The 23,120-nt window shown below is 38.9% G+C and overlaps 2 protein-coding genes across 2 annotated transcripts; both read left to right on the top strand.

The window, feature by feature from the left end:
* The first annotated feature begins 281 nt into the window (after positions 1 to 281).
* On the top strand, positions 282 to 5,235 carry KRT26 (keratin 26). The gene is made up of 8 exons (XM_021704118.1): positions 282 to 753; positions 1,217 to 1,299; positions 1,697 to 1,853; positions 1,984 to 2,145; positions 2,231 to 2,356; positions 2,718 to 2,935; positions 4,184 to 4,251; positions 4,830 to 5,235. Exons 1-8 carry the CDS (start codon positions 325 to 327, stop codon positions 4,979 to 4,981), a joined length of 1,395 nt encoding a protein of 464 aa, XP_021559793.1. The 5' UTR covers positions 282 to 324; the 3' UTR covers positions 4,982 to 5,235.
* An 8,793-nt stretch (positions 5,236 to 14,028) lies between these two features.
* KRT25 (keratin 25) lies at positions 14,029 to 21,400 on the top strand. Its single transcript, XM_021704068.2, has 8 exons — positions 14,029 to 14,577; positions 15,096 to 15,178; positions 15,598 to 15,754; positions 17,880 to 18,041; positions 18,140 to 18,265; positions 18,630 to 18,847; positions 19,461 to 19,528; positions 21,029 to 21,400. Exons 1-8 carry the CDS (start codon positions 14,089 to 14,091, stop codon positions 21,136 to 21,138), a joined length of 1,413 nt encoding a protein of 470 aa, XP_021559743.2. The 5' UTR covers positions 14,029 to 14,088; the 3' UTR covers positions 21,139 to 21,400.
* Positions 21,401 to 23,120: the final 1,720 nt, after the last annotated feature.

The following is a 23,120-nucleotide window of genomic DNA, read 5'->3' as shown; positions in this document are numbered from 1 at the left end:
TTCTTCCAGAAGTCAAAAAGATATATGCTTACTAATGTTTAATTTTGACCTTTAAAACTATGATTTAGTATTACTCCACCAGGCACCTTTTCATAGACCAAGATATCTTGGGGCACCTTTCCACCTACAGACTGGACACTCTTAAAAATCACCCAATTATGAAAAACAACAATTAGGGAGCGAGTAATATTTTATTACAGATTGAAAGTCAAGACTGAAATGACCTACTGAGTCCTATAAAAGGCCAATGAAGATCACTTCTACGGATGGTGTGCTTTTGCTTCGCTCCTCGCTGAGAAAGGGTCGCTCTGCCGTACTGTCGCCATGTCTTTTCAACTTTCTAGTGGATCCAGGCGAGTCTGCTCGCGAGCTGGCCCAGGGTGGCTGTCTGGTGGAGGTCCAGGCTTTGGGGCTGGGAATGTGTGCCATGGATCAGGAGCAGGAAGCAGCATTTCTTATACTCTTGGGAGCATTTCTTCTGGAGGTGGCTTCTGTAATGGTGGTGGGGGTGTCTGTGCTGGTTTTCTTGGAAATGAGCATGGCCTCCTTTCTGGGAATGAAAAGGTGACCATGCAGAACCTCAATGACCGCCTGGCATGCTACCTGGACCATGTACGAGCTCTGGAAGAGGCCAACACAGACCTTGAGCAGAAAATCAAAGTCTGGTATGAGAAATATGGGCCTGGTTCTTGCCGAGGACTAGATCATGACTACACGAGATATTTCTCGGTCATTGAGGATCTTAAAAGGCAGGTAAGAAATATGAATTTGCTTACTTTTACTATAGACTTTTGGTGTACATAACCTAAAAAAGACAAAATATAAAATGTGCTTAAAATTTTGACATGATGTAGAATTTGCTCACTCTCCATTCCCAGTGCTTATTAAAGCAATGTCTGGCCAAAAAAAAAAAAAAGTTGTAGAATTAAAGGCAAATAATTTCAAAACAGATATAATCGCCTTGCTGATCATATATTTAGCTCATATTTTTTGATCAAGAGTAATAAAAGTATCTGTGATTGTAAAAGCTTACACTTTGGCTCTTAAGCTCTGGACATTCACAGTCTGAAAAAAAAAAAAGCCAAATCCCTTTCACGTAGAAAAAATGATATTAAAGTAGATATTTGATGGGTTGAGAAGATAAGAATCACACTGAAATCTGGACTCTCCCTTGACTTTCAGCACCTAACTATTTTGCACAATCTACCCTATTTAGATTATTTCTGTGACCACCTGTAACTCCAGCATTGCTCTACAAAATGACAATGCCAGACTGACCGCTGACGACTTCAGGGTGAAGTAGGTGAAAATAACGTAATTAACTATAATAAACGTAAATACTACAGTTGGAGTAAAAAACAGACCTTTTGCTTTAAAATCCAACATGTTTTTATGAAGTCAGACTAAATCACCGAAGAAATTAAATGTGTCATTACAAAAGGAGCTATCCCAAATTTTAAACATTTTGATTCAACTACGAAGCACATTAGATGATAAAAATTCTGAAAAAACAACTCCTCCAAAATAGTCATCCTAAATCCGTAGGTATTCCAAAGTGTGTCGTCTCTTTGCCGATGCAATAAGCTTTAGAAGCCTGGACAGAACATCCTGTCATTCAGTATACCAGATGTCGGAGAAAGTTATGCTTTGCACCTGCCCACAGTCACAATTCTCAAGCACTTTACTAACCTTTCAGGTATGAAAATGAGCTTGCTCTACACCAGAGCGTAGAGGCCGACATCAGTGGTCTTCACAGGGTTATGGATGAGCTGACCCTTTGTACAGCCGACCTGGAAATACAGTTTGAAACACTCAGTGAGGAATTGGCGTACCTCAAGAAAAATCACCAGGAGGTAAAGGACCCCCCAGCGTAGCTTCCGATAGTACCTGATTTCATTCCTCTGGCCAGCTGTTCACTTCAGAGCAGAGTGGGAAGATCAGTCAAAACTCTACCTTGAGGGTTAATACTGATCCCTTTTCCAGGAAATGAAAGTCCTGCAGTGTGCAGCAGGGGGGGATGTGAACGTGGAGGTGAACGCAGCCCCAGGCGTGGACCTAACTGTCCTGTTGAACAACATGAGGGCCAAGTACAAGGACTTGGCTGAGCAGAACCGCAGGGACGTGGAGGCCTGGTTTAACGAGAAGGTACGTCTGTGGCAGATCACACACCAAGGGCTTGGTCAGTAGACCACCAAGCTGGTCGCTAACCCTTCTGATGATTATGCTACAGAGTGCTTCACTTCAACAGCAGATTTCTGATGATGCAGGAGCGGCCACCACAGCCAGGAACGAGCTGACAGAACTGAAACGCAACCTGCAGACCTTGGAAATAGAACTTCAGTCTGTTGTGGCCATGGTTCGTAGAAGTCACCACTGATTTGAATGTGTGTGTGTGTGTGCGTAGGTAAATGCACATCTAACTAAGTGTATATAACTAATTACATATAACTAAAAGTATAAAATGTGGTAAATAATAAGAATGCTGTCCATAAACATTACTTCTGACTCACCAATCCCAATACTTAAAAATCAAACTTTTCTCAATGGAGAGAAAATGGTTGGGTTTGTTTTTTTTCTTTTTTTAAAGAAACCTGGCTTATGCTGCTTTTCGATCGAAAAGATTTAGACCTTGTACAAATGCTTCTTTCCACCTTGAGAATGTCTCAATTATGAACGTGCTGTTTATCCGTTCCCCACTTGCTTTATTCTTCTTTCAGAAACATTCCTATGAATGCTCTCTGGCCGAGACAGAAGGCAATTACTGCCTCCAGCTCCAGCAAATCCAGGACCAGATTGGGGCGATGGAGGAAGAACTGCAACAGATTCGCACAGAAACAGAAGGCCAGAAGCTGGAGTACGAACAGCTTCTAGATATCAAAATATTTTTAGAGAAAGAAATAGAAACGTATTGCAAGTTAATAGATGGAGAAGAAAGGTAAATACCAAAAAGAATCCTCTCCCATCAACTAGGTTTTCTCAGTATCCACATACACCAGTATCATATCCTAGAATTTCCTACTCTAAGGATCATACTCATCTGTTGGTCTCAGGAATTTATTATTGCATCCAAATGACATGAAAACGGGCAGCCAAATCAAATGTGCAAGTATGTGAAGTGTGCATATCTATAATAACATAGGACATTTAAATACCAAATGTTAAACAATTCCTGTACTCCAGGGGAGAGGCATGGGGAGGCGGTTGCTTTCTGTGATTTAATGTTGAAGCACATTTCCTATAAAAACACACTCTATTTTATCGGTACTTCACTAGTGACCACACATGCACCCTGTATTAGGTGGGTTACCATGTTTTCATTTGAAAGATGAACAATAACAGTTTCCTTGGAGAAGTCACCATGGCTTGTTAGCCAAGAGCAACAGCTCTGGGTGCAGATCACACCACTGGGTGAATTTGAACGCATGGTTTAACCTCTTTAAATCCCATTTTCCTTATTGGTAAGATTGTGAGAACATCAAAACCACACTCTTTACCCATGACCATAGTGCATCACTATGGAGGTCTATAGAGTGTTCAGGAGAGTGGCTTGCACACAAAAGGTACTCGGTAATCAGTGGCTGTTACTAAATGCTTGCCCATGGTCACACCAGGAGTCTGTACCATCTCATGCATCTGCCAAGGCGAGTGTCAGCCCTCTACAATCTATTCTCATAGGAACTCAACCGTGATGTTCCCTCCTTTGAACAAAGCACTCATTACAGCATTCACTAGTCCCTTCTTTCACTACACCTTTCAAGCTGTGTTCCAGCTAAATTTTTACACGCATATGCTTTATTTTCAATGGTATAAACGGCTTGTATCATCACTCTATATTTTCTACAGCACCTAGCCCAGCACCTTCTGCATTGTGGCACCCTGAACTTTTTCATTGCCCCGGTGATTGACTGAAAAGTCAGAGTCAGAAACTGGAGTCTCCAGAGAGCAACACAAAAGAGATGATAGCTGGTCACAAGGGAATTTCTGATCATAAACACTCATTTAATCTCTCCCTTCACAACACTGAGATCATGAAAGGCTTACTTATATATCTCTTAAACATAAAAGGAATTTAATCTTGCAGAAACTAGAATTCCTAAACTTTTATTCCCAACTCATAGTTATTTCTGAGCTTCCTCCTGAAAGGAAAAAAAAGAAATGCAACAATTTACTCTTCTCTTTACAGAAAAAGCAAGTCCACGTGTTACAAATCCAAAGGACATGGGCCTATACATTCTGAAAATCAAGTCAAAGGTACAGAAGGTTTTTTTACTTGGCATAAATCTTTTCAACTCAAGCAATTTTTTTAAATAAGTCACTTATTTGTAAACTAAATCAAATTGTAAACTAAATCAAATCAAATCGAATGAAGGAATCAGGGGTCATTATGGCAACTTCTTAATGTATTTTATATTCCTGTAGAACAGACATGGTCAAATTGTGAAATTTCTGAAATGGGGATTCAATCCCCAAACATTTTTCTTACCTAGAACCTATTATTTTCGCAGTTCCAATGCTTTGGTGAAAGAGCTATTGTATTTTAAACCACAAAAATAGGGCAAGTTGGCATTTAAAGGAAGACAGTATTACTTGCTCTAGTTTTAATCTATGTTTTGTTTACACCTTCAAACACCCATTGTTCTAAAAACAATGGTAAGTATAAGATAATTCTGGGCCTTGCTAAGCAAGGCTTCAAACACAGTATTTGTCTTCAAACACAGTATTATATCTCAGGTTATTGCAAATACTATTTTTTAGAAGCATACCGTTATGACTAAGTACCTTTCAGCCTGTTAAGAATGAGTACTAAATTTGCATTTATTTTATTTTAGACTCAAAAGAAGAAATTGTTGTCAAAACAGTGGTTGAGGAACTAGATCAACTTGGTAATGTCCTTTCACTAAGGGTCCATTCAGTTGAAGAAAAATCCTCTAAAATAAGCAACATTACAATGGAGCATCGAGTACCTTCTAAAGCACCATAGTGAGGAAACAAGTTATTTAAAAAAAAAAAAAAAAAGCCTGCCTTTGCAAAATCCCATTGGCCAAATAACCAAGGAAATCATTCATGTCTGTTCTTAAAAATTCAAGGGCTAGAATTTGTTTTCTTTCTCTTCTTTTCTCACATTCTTTCCATGTAATCCTTTTCAGGAGTAGGAAAAATCTTGCTCTGTCTCATTGTTTTGTTTCTAGTTGGAACTTTTTGGCCATTCATTAAAAATTTTTCTGTTGCAAATTATTTCTGATGAATCTGGTGCTTTTGAATTTCTGCAGTTGATCTCAATGTGACAGTACTAAGGATACGCTGGTAAAATAAAGTGCCTCATACAGTCACATTTACTTCAATTCATGATAAGATAAGTAGGAAAGAGCACCAGACATCATCTCTGGTCCCAAATCTGTCCCCAGTCAACCATGTAAATGACTAGATCTCCTTGGGTTTGGGTTTCTGTGGATGGAAGAGTATCCACATTGATCACTAGGATTTGTTCACCCTTACTATGACGAGCCTGCATGTGAGTTTGCTGAATCTGAATCTGGATAGCTGTTTTTCCATTTTGCAGTACATTAATCTCTCTACTCCTACCCCAGTGGAGAAAGCCCATTGGTTCAGAATGGTGGAAGAATCCTCAAGAACAACAACAATAATACATGTTCAAGGAACTGATTGACCCCGTAGAATCCAGGAGAGATTCAGGACTTAGAAGAACCAAGTATGATGGTGAACCAGGCTAAGGGATTAAGCTGAGGGCAGGGTGATTGACAGGTGAATTTACCATGACACTAACAATGCATAAGCTTCAGGTCCCTCATTAGCACAGGAAGGGCCCTAGCGTTATGTTTATATAGCCATTTTTAGAAAACTTTTGCAAAACTATGATAATTTTAGCACCATCGGTTAAGTCTGCTATCTCTTTCCACTCCAGTTTCTCCTCTATCACTCTTTCCCTCAGGTCTGGGGGTGATCTATCACTAAATTGTATGGCACAATTTATTATCCAAATGTAACATTTGAGGGAGAGTAAAAGATGCTATTAACCAGGCATATTAGCAGACATGAACTGACCTATTGTAGGCATAGGGACATAAAGTCACCCTAAGTCAAGAGGAAGTTGAGATGAGTGTAGTGAAATATATTAATGAGGTTCTCATCATTTCCATGGAAACTTCTAGGAATATTCCCACTGCCCATTGTGCCCATGCAGTATCATATCATAAAGTTACCAGGCTGCAAATTGTGATATGAACAAATCTTATAAAACACAGCACCAGAAATATGTAAATAACAGAAGAGATACAATGTATGAAGTATGTGGAACCAGAAGCTAGTCTATGGAAAATCTTTTAAGTCATCAGATGTGTAAAATTGTAGAGAATTCGTTTTCGCTGATGCCTACGAAAGACAAAAATCTCCTCCTGACAGGAATATAATGGGTAATGCAACATATTTATTATTTTTAGTACTGCTTCATGCTCTTTATACTCAAGAATTTTTATAAATTTTATTTTTGTGCAATTCCTATAAAAAATCTTCACATATGACAAGTCCATGGTTATGAAAATTGCATTCCTCTGGGAGTGAGCACAAGGCATATGGCTCTTTGTGACTCATTTTAATGCCCTCTATAGAACACCCACCCCAGAGAAACTATGTGGACAAGCTGATTCATCTTGTGGAGGTCAGCCAGTCTCCCTCTTCACCACTTCAACGCTTGCACAATGAGCCCATTGTCAAAGGGGCCATTGTGACAGATATGAAATCTATACTTCAGATTCCATCTCCCTAAGGCTGGTCAAGCTACTGAGCTGTCATCAGCAGACATAGAAACTGAGCCCTTGAGATGGTACCATTTTTTTTAGAAGGAAAACTAACCACATGCTCTCAGGATGACTCTACTGAATCCCTTTGTCCTGGAGGGAACAGCAAACTTTCCTTAACAGAAGTAACACTTAGTTCATTCAAATATAGGTTTGCCTTTCAATTCCTATAGTACCTCTGCAAGCACTACCATCTGAGGACCAAACATTGAATAAGCTTCAGGCCCTCAGAACAGGCCCTGGATCTCCCCGTAGCGATTGGTTTAAAGACAGAGGAGAGAAAGTAAACACTTCCTGGCTTCCAGAAGGATAAAACAGAGACAATTGGAGTAAGGCAGTATCTGAAGATATAAAGAGCTGAAATTTTTCCAGACCTGATGAGAGACACCAGTTCACAGATTAAAGAAGTCCTACACATCAAAATAAAATGAAATGCATATGGATCAGATCATAGTAAAGCTGAAAACAAGATAAAAGATCCACATATGGATAAATCATAGTGAAACCACAAAACAATGAAGATAATAGAATATCTTTAAAATCAGACAAATGGGGGGGGGATTATTACCTTCAAACGAGTGGCAACAAGAATGAATGGCAAATTCTCAACATCAACAGTGGAATCCAAAGGACAGTAGAGTATGTTCGATGTGCCAGGAGAAATCCTAAATGGCCAATAAATGTATGAAAATGTTCAACCTCACTAGCAATCAGAGAAATAGAAACTGAAACCACAGGAGATACCATTACACAACTCCCAGCTTGGCAAAACTTTTAAAATATTTGGCACAATTTATCCATTCTACTGTTGAATTGCTTCCAGTTTGGGACTAGTATGAACAATACTACTATAAACATTCTGTACATGGCACCGACTACATGTGCATGAGTTTCTCTAGAACACAACCCACATATATGCAATCTACAAAAGATTCACTTCAAACATAAATACAGGTAGATTGAAAGTAAAAGGATAGAAAAAGATATATCATGCAAACATTAATCCAAAAAAATGTTTTTAATTTGTAAATATGTGGGGTGATGGATGTTCTTGACTTACTGTGGTGATCATTATAATACATACGTATATGGAATCATTATGTTATACACCTGAAACTAATACAATGTTATATGTCAATTATATCTCAATTTTTAAAAATAAATTTTAATTTACTTTTAATAAATCAGGAGTGGTTGTATTAATATCAGACAAAGCAATCCTAAATATATAAAACAAGAAATCTTCCCAAACACATGAAGCAAAAACTAATAGAGTGGAAAGAAGTAATAGACAAATCCGTAAGAATGCATATTGCATGATTGCATTTATATAGCATTTGTGAAATAAAATAATTACAGGGATGGAGAACAGATTCATGGTTGCCAGGGGTTAGGGATTGGGAGGGAGGAGTGGGTGTGGCTGTGAAGGGGTTAGCACAAGAGAGCCTCATGAAAATGGTACTGTTAGGTATCTTGATTATGGTGGTGGTTGCATGAAGGCACACATGTGATAAAATTGCATAGAGCTACACACACATGCACATGCATGCACACACACCAATAAATGTCTGCATAACTGGCAAAATCTGAATAAACTCTATGGATTGTACTAACGTCAATTTCCTGGATTTAATACTATACTACAGTTATATAAGATGTTAACACTGGGGGCCTGGGTGAAAGGTGCACAGGACCTCCCTGAACATTTCTTTGCACACTTTTGCACTTTTCTGTAAATCTATAATTATTTCAAAATAATTTTTTAATTATAGAAGAAAATATAGAAGAAGAATCTTTGTAACTTTGGTTTAGGCATAGATTCATTCGATATGACATCCAAAACATGATTTGAAAGAAAAATACTCATTTAGACTTCATCAAAATTTAAAATGTGTGCTCTTTGAGAGACACTAAGAAAACGAAAAGCAAGACACGGATTATGAGAAAATACCTGCAAATTACCTATTGATAAAGTACTGTATCCAGAATATATAAAGAATCCTCACAACTCAACAGTAAGAAAGCAAACCTAATACATAAATGGGCAGAAGAACTGAACAGATGACTCACCAAAGAAGAAATATGGACGGCAAATAAGCACATGAAAAGATGCTCCTCATTATGGTCATTAAGGAAATGAAAATTTAAACCACAGTAAGATACTATCACACATCTATTAGAATACACAAAAAGTATTTTTAAAACTGGCAATACCAAGGGCTGGTAAGGATAAGGAGCAACTAGACTCTCATTCATTGTTGATAAAAGTGCAAAATGGGGGCGCCTGGGTGGCTCAGATGGTTAAGCATCTGCCTTCGGCTCAGGTCATGATCCCAGGGTCCTGGGATCGAGCCCCACATCGGGCTCCCTGCTCAGCGGGGAGCCTGCTTCTCCCTCTGCCTCTCTCTCTTTCTCTCTCTTATGAATAAATAAAATCTTAAAAAAAAAAAAAAGAAAGAAAATGCAAAATGGTACAACCACTTTGGAAAACAGTTTGCCAGTTACTTATAATATTAAATAAACATCTATATATATGACCTCGCAATCCCACTACCTGATATTAAATAAATCAAGCTTACATTCACATAAAACCCTATATGTGAATATTTAAGTGGCTTTATTCATATTCATCAAAAACTAGAAACGACTCATGTCCTTCAACTAGTGAGTGGGTAAATTGTGGTACATCAAAAAAATGGGAAACTATCCAATAAAAATTAACAAACTTTTAATACACTCAACAGCATGAATGCATTCAACTGAATTATGCTAAGTGAAGAAGTCAGACACAAAGAGTACATACTGTCTGATCCCATTTATATGACATTCTGGAGTAAAACTATGAGCATAGAAAAGCAATCAGTGTTTGCCTAGAGCTGGGGCTGTGGGCAGAGATTGACTACAAAGGGATACAGAGGAATTTGGGAGGGGGTAGTTAGGGAACTGTTCTATATCTTGTGGTAGTGGCTACATGATCCATGCATTTGTCAAAATTTATAGAACTGTAAGCTAAAAAGGATGAATTGTATTATATGTATATTAAACCTCAATAAATCTGATTAAAAAGAACTGGCAAAAAAATTTAAGGAATCTATCCTAAAGAAAAATGTGAACATGTTCAGCATCATCAATAACAGCAATAAAGCTGGAAACAATCTGAAGGTCCTTATTTAATAAGCTAGTGGTTAGACAAATTACTTAATATTAGGTTTGGCTCTGAGTAACAGTAACAGAATAACAGAACTTTACACAGAAGTTTATTTCTTTCACACGTAAACCTCCAGAGGTAGGGACGCCTGGGTGGCTCAGTCGGTTAAGTGTCTGCCTTCGGCTCAGGTCATGATCCCAGGGTCCTGGGATTGAGTCCCTGCATCGGGCTCCCTGCTCGGCGGAGAGTCTGCTTCTCTCTCTGGCCCTCTCCCCTCTCACGTGCTCTCTCTCTCTCTCTCTCATTCTCTCTCTCTCAAATAAATAAATAAATCTTTAAAAATAAAAATAAAAATAAAACAAAACAAAACAAAACAAAAAAAACTCCAGAGGTAGAGCACTCAGGGCTAGGATGACAGCTCTGAACCAGAACACCATCAGAAACCCAGGTTGTTTTCAGCTTCCCACTCTACCATAGCCAGGATATGGCCCTGGCACATGGTCCAAGATGAAGTTCCAACCATCAGCTTCAGCCATCACACCCATGCCAGCAGGATGAAAGCAAGTGAGAAGATGGGACAAAGACTGGTGTCAGCTTCTTCTTAGATAAAGTCCCTAGAACACTCCACATATTCTCCCACTTACATCACATTGGCTAGCTTAATCACATAGCCACAGTGAGCAGCAAAGAATGCTGGAGAAACTAGTCTTTATTGTGAAATAAAAACTGGGTAAAAACTGGGGGTCAACCAAGAGTTTCTGCCATATCAGGCACCTATTTGTGCTCTAAGACATATCATGTAAGGTGAACAAAGCAAATTACAGAACAGTACATATAACACAGATGATTCACGTATGACATTTGTGTGTTTACACGCTATGGATTGTGCAATGAATAGAAGACCATTTGGAAGGTTGCAAACATCTGGAAGGGTAACCTAGTCACCTGGGAGAGGAGGGAGGACAAAAGTGAGGAAAGACTTTAACATTTTACTCTATACTCTTAGATACTGCTAGATTTGTTTATACCAAGAATGTTTTCATGCAGAGCAGAATGGTGGTTGCCAGGGACTAGGAGGTAGGAATATGGGATAGGATGGTAAAAGGGTACAAACTTTCAGTTATAAGATGAGTAAGTTCTGAGGATCTAACATGTAGCACGGTGACTAAAATTAATTATGCTGTATTGCATACTTGAAATTTGCTGAGAGTAGATCTTACCAATTCTCTCTCTCTCTCTTTCTCTAACACACACACACACACACACACACACACAAAGGTAACTATGTGAAGTGGTGAATGTGCTAATTAAGCTGATTGTGAGAATCATTTCACAGTGTATACATATATCAAATCATCACATTGTACAGTTTAAATATATTACAATTTTCTTTGTCCATTATGCCTCAATAAACCAGGAGAAAATAAAAACTGGGGTGAAAAGAATAGAATGTAGCAAAATTGATCACAATGACTACACAAATATTAATCGCATTTCTTATATAATAAAATTTATCTAGAAAATGTGATTTCTAAAAGATATCTTTAACAATGATATTAGATAAATATCTGGAAATTTTCTAAAAAACAATATGAAAGCACATACAGAAAAATAACTTTCTACTAAAGAACATTAAGACCTCAATAAACGGAAATGATATTCAATTTTTTGGCTAGAGATACACCATATCATAGGGATGTCAATTTTCCTCAATATCTTTATAGATTTAAGGCAAATCTGGGGATCTTATTGTATATAAAAAAGCTGATTTTAAAATTTATATGAAAGAAGAATGGAGAAAGAATATTTGACTTGATGGCGTGGAGTTGGTGGAGTTCTTGCCTTACCAAATATCATGTTATATTATGGAGCAACTGTGACTAAAATGTCATGGTTCTGGCACAGATAGAAAAATAGTACCTATTGAACCCTCACCTATATGAAGATTTTACTGACAACAGAGGAGGCACTGAACACATGCTTTATGACAATATGGCACTGCAGGGAAAGTATGGCACCATTCAGTAAATATGATGAAATTATCGGGGCGCCTGGGTGGCTCAGTCGTTAAGCATCTGCCTTCGGCTCAGGTCATGATCCCAGGGTCCTGGGATCCAGCCCCGCGTTGGGCTCCCTGCTCGGCGGGAAGCCTGCTTCTCTCTCTCCCACTCCCCCTGCTTGTGTTCCCTCTCTCGCTGTGTTTCTCTCTGTCAAATAAATAAATAAAATCTTAAAAAAAAAAAAATGATGAAATTATCATTATCTATATTTTTAAGTGAAATTTGGTTCTATATCAAAGAATTTAAAAAAATAATACTTGAAAATTTTCCCAACTACCAAAGCCTTAAATGTGAAAGGCAAAATGATTAAATGTTTAGAAAGCAACATCGGAAAATATGTATATGATCTTGGAGAATTAGTCATTTCTTAAATAAGATAAAAGAATCACAATCCAAAAATAAAAAGAGTGGTAAATTCAACCTGCTTAACAATGAAATGATAATGGGTTAATATCCAGAATATATAACACACTCTTACAACTCAACAACAAAAAAAAAACAAACTACATGATTCTAAAAATGCGCAAAGGACTTAATGGACATTTCTCCAGGTAAGATACTCCAAGGGCCAACAAGCACATGAAAAGATGCTCAACATCATGTATCATTAAGGAAATGCAAATCAAAACCACAAGGGGATACCACCTGCTGTGCATTAGGATGGCCACTATCAAGAAAAGAAATAAAAAGAAAAGAACAAATGTTGGTGATGATGTGGAGAAATTAGAATCCTTGTGCACTATTGATGGGAACATAAAATAGTGCAGCTACTATGGAAAGCAGTATGGCAGTTCCTCAAAAAATTAAAAACAGAATCACCATATGATCTATTAATTCCACCATGGTGTATATTCCCATGAGAAATGAAAGCAGGGACTCAAACAGATGTTTGTACACCCATGTTTTTAGTAGCATTATTCACATCAGCCAAAAAGTGAATACAATCCTAATGATGAGTGGGTAAACCAAATATGGTATACACATGCAATGGAACATTATTTAGCCTTAGAAAGAAAAGAACTCCTGACACATGCTACAACATGGTTGAACCTTGAAGACATTAAACTCAATGAAATAAGTCAGTCACCAAAAGACAAATAATGTATGAATCTACTTATCCCAAGTGCCCAGAACAGTGACTGGCACATATAGGTGTTTAATAAATACTTGTTAAGTGAATGAACGAATGAATGTAACAGCCTCACACCCATAATAAATATTCAGGGAAATTTTGTCCACAAGTCAATTTCCAGATGTCTCAAAATATTCAGGGTTTTCAATAAATACCTGGGAATCCACACCCAGTAAATAATTAGTCTACTGATGACTTTCACCTAAGCTAACCCACAATGAAATAAAAACAGATGAAATATTTCCTTCCAGGTTTGCCTCAGATTTTGCAGGGTCAGGAAAAAATGTTAATGTCCTTCGGAAGTCCCACAGCACATAACAGCAATTAGGGGTGTGTTCCTAATTGCCAAAATGGATAAGAGAAGACAACTATCCCCAAGCATAAGTAAGTGTCAACAGAAGATGATGGCACATCAGCCAAAATGGAAGTTAACTTCCCATTAGAAACAGCGCCAAGAGGGAGGGGAAAACCAGTGACTGAAGGACCATTTGGGGGGAGTAACAAGAACAGGACTGTTCTCTACTTCTGTGGAAAGAACTGTGAAAATAAAAGTAGAAAAAGTCTCAGAAACGTCGTCGATATCTATTAGCATAATAGCCCAAAACCATGACGCCAGATTTGTATTGTGTGGTGGACTGATGAGTTTTATCTTCTGAGGATGGAAGTAAAGAATGACTCACTCGCAATTTAAAAAGGCAATAAGGAAACTGACATGGCTCCACCCAGACCCATTTCTCAGATAACCACCAACCTGAGGGCAACTGCCCTCCTACAGAAAGGAGCCCAGCTAAGTTAGTTATTAATTAGGAAAAATCATCCAATTATGCTAACTTGCTGAGGCTGGCAAGCCATGTTTTACTCTATGTAGGCAGAATTTCATCCAGAACACACTTGAGAATTGTCTATAAAAAGGCAAACAAAACAGTTGAGACGATGAGGCACTCCACTCTGGCTCTCTCCAAGACAGCTGTGCAACGCATCGGCCCTGATACCATGTCTCTTCGACTCTCCAGTGGATCCAGGAGGGCCTGTCCCCGTCCTACTGCAGGATCGCTCAGGCTCTCTGGCGGGGGGTCCGGCTTTGGAGTGGGCAATGTTTGCAGCCTGCCTGGAATTGGAAGTGGTTTCTCGTGCGCCTTCGGGGGCAGTTCATCAGGCGGAAATGCAGGGGGAGGCAATCTCTGTGCTGGCTTTACGCTGAATGAGGGGGGCCTCTTGTCAGGCAACGAGAAGGTGACCATGCAGAACCTCAATGACCGCCTGGCCTCCTACCTGGAGAAGGTGCGAGCTCTGGAGGAGGCCAACGCCGACCTGGAGCAGAAGATCAAGGGCTGGTATGAGAAATTTGGGCCTGGTTCTTGCCGTGGTCTTGATCACGACTATAGTAGATATTTCCCGATAATTGAGGATCTGAAAAATCAGGTAAGAAATTACACTTCATGATCATTTTTACATAGTTTCATTTCTAAATGTTCTTTTCCTTTCTTCACTGAATACTAAAAACATGGATCATCCCTATGTGTAATTTCTTTTTTTTTTTTAAGATTTTTATTTATTTATTTATTTGAGAGAGAGGAGTGATAAAGCACTAGCGGGGTGAGGGGCAGAGGGAGAGGGAGAAGGAGACTCCCCCTCTGAGCAGGGAGCCCTACTCAGGGCTCAATCCCAGGACCCCAGGATCACAACCTGAGCTGAAGGCAGACGCTTAACCGACTGAGCCACCCAGGACTCCCCCTATATTTAATTTCTTAAAGGGAATTTCAATGTAGCATTGGAAATAAGTATTAAGTAGATTTAGTTTGTGAACCTCATGATAAAAATGTCACTATCTAGTAACTATATTAATTTTTATTATTCCCACTCCCTAACCTTAAAAAAAAAACTTATTTTTTATTGGTTGTGCTAAATTGCCCTTTAAAAGTCAAACTCCCCATTTCCAGATCATTGCTTCCACCACCAGCAATGCTCATGCTATTCTGCAGATCGATAATGCCAGGCTGACAGCGGATGATTTCAGACTCAAGTAAGTCAACTCAGAGAGTGAAAAAGATACATGGGAATTAACATGAAGCATTAAATTGAATTTATTTTTTGAGCCCTCCATTAACTATTACCAACTCTTATTCCAACACTGGTAAAACACTTGGATTTAAAACAGAATGTAAAATAAACTAAACAGAGTGTTACTACTTTTTTATATTTTGGCTGTGAAACATAAAGTATGAACTGCTCTAAAAGCAGTGTCCAATCCCCTAGTTCATTTTCTGTGACAGAAATACCTCAAATTAAAGAAAATAATTATTCTTATGCAGTATACTTTTAAAATGTTTCTTGTGGCCAAATCTGCCACTTCAAAATTCCAGAATTCTAGCCCTTGATCATTGATAAGTGACTATTTTTCCCACCATATGACATACTGGAAAATCATGAATGTTCCTTAAGGTATGAAAATGAGCTGGCTCTTCACCAGAGTGTGGAGAGCGATGTCAATGGGCTACGCAGAGTTCTGGATGAAATCACCTTGTGCAGAACAGACCTGGAGATTCAGTATGAAACCCTCAGTGAGGAGATGACTTACCTGAAAAAGAACCATAAGGAGGTAAGAACTGCCTATGTGCATTTTGCTATCCCTCTGCAGACACCATCCATCTGGCGGAAGATAATGCATTTGACTTCTTAAATGAGAAATTGGTACTAAAGACCCACTGTCAAACAGGCAATGAGGCATGAGTTGTCTTGAGAAATGGCAAAGTATTTGTACAAATCCACCCTTGCTCTCTCATCGTTTCCCATGGGGAAAAAAAAAAAAAGAATCCTGTTTTCCAGATCAATCAGGTTTATAAGAGCAGTGTTTGGCTAGGTAATTATAGCTAAGTTAAAATGGGACAGTTAAGAGATTACATCTAATTACATAAAATAAATATACTGTAAGGACATCCTAAGAAAACTAGATCTAAATTCCTATATAATAGTGGCAGATTCAAAACACTTAAAGATTTACCTTGTACATACATTACATATATACATTTAATATTAATGCATATTCTTAATAGGTGTGTCTATAAAAAGGGAGACTGAAAATAAATTGTTACATCAAAATCTTTTCTTCCAAATAAAGAATATACTTCAAAGCAGTCACCACTGGAAGCTGGGTTCAAAATCGGATCCGACAGCCACTATTCCAGACATGTCTTTGGGACTGCTTTTAGAACCACTGTTTTCTGGAAAAAAAAAAAAAATCTTTATTCTTTGAAAATGAACTTGATATTTTTAAACAGCCAAAAGGCTTCTACAGTCAAGCCAAATACGTAAAGCAGGAAATCAGGCTAAAAATGCTATTTGATTAGGCATGAGCCTGTCTTATAAAAATAACTACTTGAAGAACAACATTTCTATGGTTCAAGCATGGGTGTTGCCCATCCATGGTAGTGAATAAATTTTTGATAAATTGCATACCATTGATTTTTTTACAGGCAAACCCACATGCATCTCTTTTATCTTTTTCTGCTTGAACTGGGGAAGTTTTCACTAAGTCCTCTGAAGTAAAAGCCACATCTGACAATAGAGAAGATCTGGGGCTACCAGGGAGGAAAGAATGCTAGAATCGCTAGAGAGACTTGGGGCAGGAAGGAAAGAAAACCTCATTACTGATCGTCATAAGGACCAATCTAAACCCAGGACGTGGTGGAGAGGAGAGTTTCTGCAGTAGGGACAGAAGCTGACCCATACGATTTCAGTGCACACAGTCTTAGAAGTGATGTCTGCCAACCACAATCTGAGAGAAGAAACTCACTCCATCCCAACAGTACATACTGCATATGGAATCATGTGTGGACTTTGACTGCAAAACTGATTCCAACTTCTACGATGATGACAATGAGCAGAATAACTAGCACTTATTTAGTATTTATACACCAGGCATATTGTTGGTCATTTTAGTAATAGTTCTTTCACCCCTTTCAACAACCCAGAGAAGGATTTTTATCCTCAACTTTCAGATAACAATACTGAGATTTAAAGAAGTTAAGCAACTTTCTCAGGTTCATCCAGCCACAAGGCAGAACCAGAATTCACATAGAGATGTGTCTAACACCAAATGTCCCTGTGTAAGCTTAATAGCTTCTTAAACAGCTACAATTCTTTAGAGGATGGTACTCTTCCTTTATTAATTATAAGTAAACAAATATATTTATAAGTATAAAATATATACACATAAATATTTATTTATAATTATTTCAGTTGTTCAGAAATACTCAGACTCAGCCCCTCGCCCCTGTTCATGCTGTGTTCAGGATCTGGCTGAGTCAAGAACACATCAAAGATGTTTGCTAAGTGGATTGAAGACCAGTCCACCAAGGTGGAGACATTTCAGCTGTAAATGAATAGAATAAGAGATGGTGGATAATTCATTTTCAATATCTTAAGGGTTTTCATTCGGAAAAGGAATTAAGACTTTCTGTGCAACAGAACTAAAACCAGTGAATTGGAGTCATAAATGCAGGACTTTGGTTCACCGGATGGGAGAGCTCTGGAGCAGTTGAAGAACTCGCTCATTATGAAGCAGGCTACTTCGTGAGATGGGAAAGAAATATAAAAAGGAGAGGAGGGTCATTGCACAGCCTGGGAGGTGAAGCCAGACGAACGCTAAGAAGCCTTCCAAAGCTAAGCCTCAGACTTTCTATGAGATCCCTGCATACCTGAGCTGTACACTTTTCTACCTCTAGGAAATGCAGGTCCTGCAATGCGCGGCTGGAGGGAACGTGAACGTGGAGATGAACGCGGCGCCCGGGGTGGACCTCACCATCCTGCTGAACCACATGCGGGCCGAGTACGAGGCCCTGGCCGAGCAGAACCGCAGGGACGCGGAGGCCTGGTTCAACGAGAAGGTGAGTTCTGTCCAAAAAAAAAAAAAAAAAAACGATTCCTCTGCATCTTAGTGGTGGTCACAAAACTAAGATTTGCTCCCTCACTCCTACCTTTTCAGAGTGCTTCGCTGCAACAGCAGATCTCTGAGGACGTTGGGGCCACAACCTCAGCCCGGAATGAACTGACCGAAATGAAGCGCAATCTCCAAACGTTAGAAATTGAACTTCAATCTCTCTTAGCCACGGTATGAAAAGGACAATTTCTTACCATCTTCCAGAGTATCGTTTTAAATATGCGCCAGTTGGTTTTAAAGCCCTTAACCACGGTGAGAATATATCCACATGTATATTTATGCAATGAACCTAGAACATAAGAATAGGGTTTTACATAGAACAGCTAAAACAGCAACATTAATGTCTCTAGCTTATTCCACCAAAAAGAGAGATGTGCTCCTTTTTAAGAATGCCATGGAGTCTTCTTCACTACGTGTCCATGTGAAATCGAACTCAGTTGGAGACGAAATTAACAAGAGAAGGAAGTCATCTATCAGAGCAAACGTCTGCGTATCTCGGGTTCTGCATCTCAGGTTCGTTCTTGTTTCCTGACAGAAACACTCCCTGGAGTGCTCCCTGACCGAGACTGAAGGCAACTACTGTGCACAGCTCGCCCAGATCCAGGCTCAGATCGGGGCCCTGGAGGAGCAGCTGCACCAGGTCAGAACCGAGACGGAGGGCCAGAAGCTGGAGTACGAGCAGCTGCTCGACATCAAGGTCCACCTGGAGAAGGAAATCGAGACCTACTGCCACCTGATTGATGGAGAGGATGGGTAGGTGAAATAATTTACGGGGAAGATGTCCGTAATGAAGTCCACTTGACACTTAGATCCCTAGAAAGTGAACGTAAACTGACATGACTGCATTTGTTATCGTGAATGCTAAACATTAAACATAACACGTGACCGCCAAGGTACAAATTAACAACATCTCACAAAACCAAAATGGGACAAGCCCTGTATTAAAGGTATGACAATTAAAAATATCGCCTCTTGATGCTAATGCTAAAGCAGAATAGTTCCAGCTGTGTAACCCACTGCAACTGTTCTCACCAAACAGTTAAAGAAAATGCAAGAGTGAATCTAGAATTGAAAAGGTTCTCTCTAGAGGCACCTGGGTGGCTCAATTGGTTGGGCATCCAGCTATTGATTTCAGCTCAGGTCATGATCTCGGGGTCATGGAATCAAGCCCCACATCGGGCTCTGTGCTGAGCGTGGAGCCTGCTTGAGATTCTCTCTCCCTCTGCCTCTGCCCCTCCCCCCATTCATGCACTCGCACTCTCTCTCTAAAATAAATAAATACAATCTTTTTTTAAAAAAAGAAAGAAAGAAGGAGTTCTCTCTAAATCACTCTCTTTTGTGAGTTTCCAACAATATGTGTTCACAGGGCTTGCAAGTCTGGAGGTTACAAGTCTAAAGATTATGGATCTGGAAACATGGGAAATCAAGTCAAAGGTAATTAAAATGAAATTCTGTTTGTATGCTGTACTATTTCATTTGCAATGTCCAGCTTGGTTGTTTTTATATTCCCAGGGCTTAGTAAGAATAGATTATGATAAAGATTTATAGTACACATATCAGCATGTGATGGATGTCTAACTTTAGTGATATGCACTAATTTTAAACAAAGTAATATGTCACCAGGCTTTTAGCTAACCAAGAAATCAAAATTCACCAAAAAATCATCTACTTTGTGCTTACTGCATAGTCCATCCTATTAAAAATCCTATTATTCCTTTAATTTATAGAATTTCTTATTCATCTTTTTTTTCAATTTTTTCATTGTGGTAAAATACACAGAACACAAACTTTACTGTCTTAGCCATTTTTAGGGGACAGTTCAGTGGCATTAAGTACATTCATATTGTGGTGCAACCAGCAACACCATCCATCTCTAGAACTCTTTTCATCTTGCTCTGTAACTAGTAAACAATAGCTCCCCCTTCCCTCCTCCTCCCAACCCCTGACAACCACCACTCTACTTTCTCTCTCTACGCATTTGACTACTCTAAGTCCCTCCGATAAGTGGAATCATACAATATTTGTCTTTTTGTTGATAATTTACTTCACTGAGCATCATGTCTTCAAGATTCATCCATGTTATGGCATGTGTCAGAATATCCTTTCTTTTGAGATGTGGTATATATATATATATACAATGGAATATTATGCAGCCATCAAAAGGAATGAGATCTTGCCATTTGCAACAATGTGGATGGGACTGGAGGGTATTATGCTGAGCGAAATAAGTCAAACAGAGAAAGACATGTATCATATGACCTCACTGATATGAGGAATTCTTAATCTCAGGAAACAAACTGAGGATTGCTGGAGTGGGGGGTGGGGTGGGAGGGATGGGGTGACTGGGTGATAGACACTGGGGAGGGTATGTGCTCTGGTAAGTGCTGTGAATTGTGCAAGACTGTTGAATCTCAGATCTGTACCTCTGAAACAAATAATGCAATATATGTTAAGAAAAAAAAAAAGAAGAAGAAGAAGAAGGTAGCAGGAGGGGAAGAATGAAGGGGGGGAAATCGGAGGGGTAGACGAACCATGAGAGACGATGGACACTGAAAAACAAACTGAGGGTTCTAGAGGGGAGGGGGGTGGGAGGATGGGTTAGCCTCGTGGTGGGTATTGAGGAGGGCACATTCTGTATGGAGCACTGGGTGTTATGCACAAACAATGAATCATGGAACACTATATCTAAAACTAATGATGTAATGTATGGGGATTAACATAAGAATAAAAAAAAAGAGAACTAAAAACAAAACAAAACAAAAAGAATATCCTTTCTTTTGAAGGCTGAATAATATTCCATTGAATGTATATACCATATTTTGTTTATCTGCCATCCTTTGGTGGACACTTGGGTTGCTTCCACATTTTAGCTAGCGGGATCTTATTCATCCTTTTTCAACTCTCTAAAATCTCCTTTTAAATTTTAATTTTTAGATCTGGCCAAAGCCATAGTGGTTAAAAAAGTTCTTGAGGAGGTAGACCAACGAAGCAAAATACTCACCACCAGGCTCCACTCCCTGGAAGAGAAATCTCAAAACAATTAATTTAAGACACAAGAGGGAGCATATGCCAGACACTCTCTAAGAAAAGAGAGCATTATGTCTGGAAAAATGAGCAAGGCTAAGAAAAAATGACTGTCCTATTTTCTTTCTGTTACTGAAATATAAGCACTGTGTGGGCAATCAATAGTGGTATCTTCCCATTCATCTGGAAGAATGTCACATACCAATTTGATGAGTCATTTGATTGCCTGACAGAAAATGTCAGTTCTTTGTATTCAATAAACCTTCTTCCTTTAGCAAGTTACCACTGGTGGTGTTGTCTTATCTTTAAAATGCTTGTGTCTGTGTACAGATGTATGAACATCTAATAGCTTTTAATTTATATGAAAATTTTTACAAAAAAATTGACAGGCTTCCCCCTAGATTTTCATGAGGATTTCCCAATAATTCAAGATAAGATAAACTCAGAAGGAATAAAAATACTTCCACTTAAATCTCCAATCTGCCATGCTGTGATATAATAACAAGCCTCTTCTCTTTCATAATAGCTACGATGTAAGCAATTCAGGTTCATCTGTAAAATACTACTACTTCTCTCGAGTGGTTATTGTAAAGATTAAACAAATAAATTATTGGATCATGCACTCAAGGAGCAAGCATTCAATAAATGCTAACTCAGTTTTTCATATTCGATATTTATAATGAGGAATTTTCAAATCTCATTTCCTTTTTGAATATGTATTTAAACAATATTCCAAGTACAGGGAGGTTAAGCAAAAGTTCTGGTTTAGAATTCCAGTTCTATTAATGGAGTCATTCACTTGTATTACAAAGTATGCTTGATGCTTATAACTCTCTTGACCAATGGATCCATCTCTAGTAAAGGGAAATAAATCAGATGAACTGAAAACATAATTTTCTCAGATCAAATATTGCCCCTAGATACTTTATTGACTCTCAGTCTTCTGTGGATGGACTATCCATATTGTAATCCATCCATGAAAATTTGATTTCAGGCTTCATCTGAAAATTAAGCAGAAAAGATACTGGGATCCTTCAAGGACACTAGAATTATCCTTGAATTACTTTTATTATCTGCTTCTAATGAATCTTAGCCAGAGGCCACTACAGTCAAAATGCCTAACAGTATCCTCCATCAGATTATGTGAAACAAACCATTATAGTCTTGGAGAAAATTCCACTTAGAAAAAATATCTTGTAATTATCTAAGTGCTGAAGGAACGTACACCACCCTTCCTACCTATCATCAAATCCCACCTCATTAAAATGATGCTGCCAGATGTAAATTCTGACACATTTGTCAAAATTTATAGCCCCAAAGACATAAAAAGGGCAAATTTAAAAATTTCTGTAAATTACACCTAGTGGTATCTGGGAGCTGTTTCTCCATCTCAGAAGAACCAATTCTGTACATCTCTTCCCAACTCCCCACTTAGTGATGTCACCTTGGTAGCTTGAAATCAGCCATGGAGAAGATATTTACACCAGAGAAATCGGCTAACACTACAAATCAGGAATCCCTCCTCCCTTGAGAGTTGGTTATTAAATATTTACTAGCACATCATTGATTGCCCCTCAATAAAAATTTTTTTTAGGGCGCCTGGGTGGCTCAGTCGGTTAAGCGACTGCCTTCGGCTCAGGTCATGATCCTGGAGTCCCGGGATCAAGTCCTGCATCGGGCTCCCAGCTCGGCAGGGAGTCTGCTTCTCCCTCTGACCCTCCTCCCTCTCGTGCTCTCTGTCTCTCATTCTCTCTCTCTCAAATAAATAAATAAAATCTTTAAAAAAAAAATTTTTTTTTAAAAACCCACAGTGTTGGGCGCCTGGGTGGCTCAGTTGGTTAAGCGACTGCCTTCGGCTCAGATCATGATCCTGGAGTCCCAGGATCGAGTCCCGCATTGGGCTCCCTGCTCGGCGGGGAGTCTGCTTCTCCCTCTGACCCTCCTCCCTCTCATGTTCTCTGTCTCTCATTCTCTCTCTCACAAATAAATAAAATCTTAAAAA

Source organism: Neomonachus schauinslandi, chromosome 15, assembly GCF_002201575.2.
Source record: "Neomonachus schauinslandi chromosome 15, ASM220157v2, whole genome shotgun sequence".
In the NCBI taxonomy this organism is placed as follows: Eukaryota; Metazoa; Chordata; class Mammalia; order Carnivora; family Phocidae; genus Neomonachus; species Neomonachus schauinslandi.
This window is presented reverse-complemented; position numbering and strand designations above follow the sequence as displayed.

Coding starts and splice junctions, on each gene's coding strand:
- KRT26 (XM_021704118.1), top strand. CDS start 325: ATGTCTTTTCAACTTTCTAGTGGATCCAGGCGAGTCTGCTCGCGAGCT. Junction 2,936..4,183: donor TTAATAGATGGAGAAGAAAG/GTAAATACCAAA, acceptor TTCTCTTTACAG/AAAAAGCAAGTCCACGTGTT. Junction 4,252..4,829: donor TTCTGAAAATCAAGTCAAAG/GTACAGAAGGTT, acceptor ATTTTATTTTAG/ACTCAAAAGAAGAAATTGTT.
- KRT25 (XM_021704068.2), top strand. CDS start 14,089: ATGAGGCACTCCACTCTGGCTCTCTCCAAGACAGCTGTGCAACGCATC. Junction 15,755..17,879: donor TGAAAAAGAACCATAAGGAG/GTAAGAACTGCC, acceptor TTCTACCTCTAG/GAAATGCAGGTCCTGCAATG. Junction 18,848..19,460: donor CTGATTGATGGAGAGGATGG/GTAGGTGAAATA, acceptor ATGTGTTCACAG/GGCTTGCAAGTCTGGAGGTT.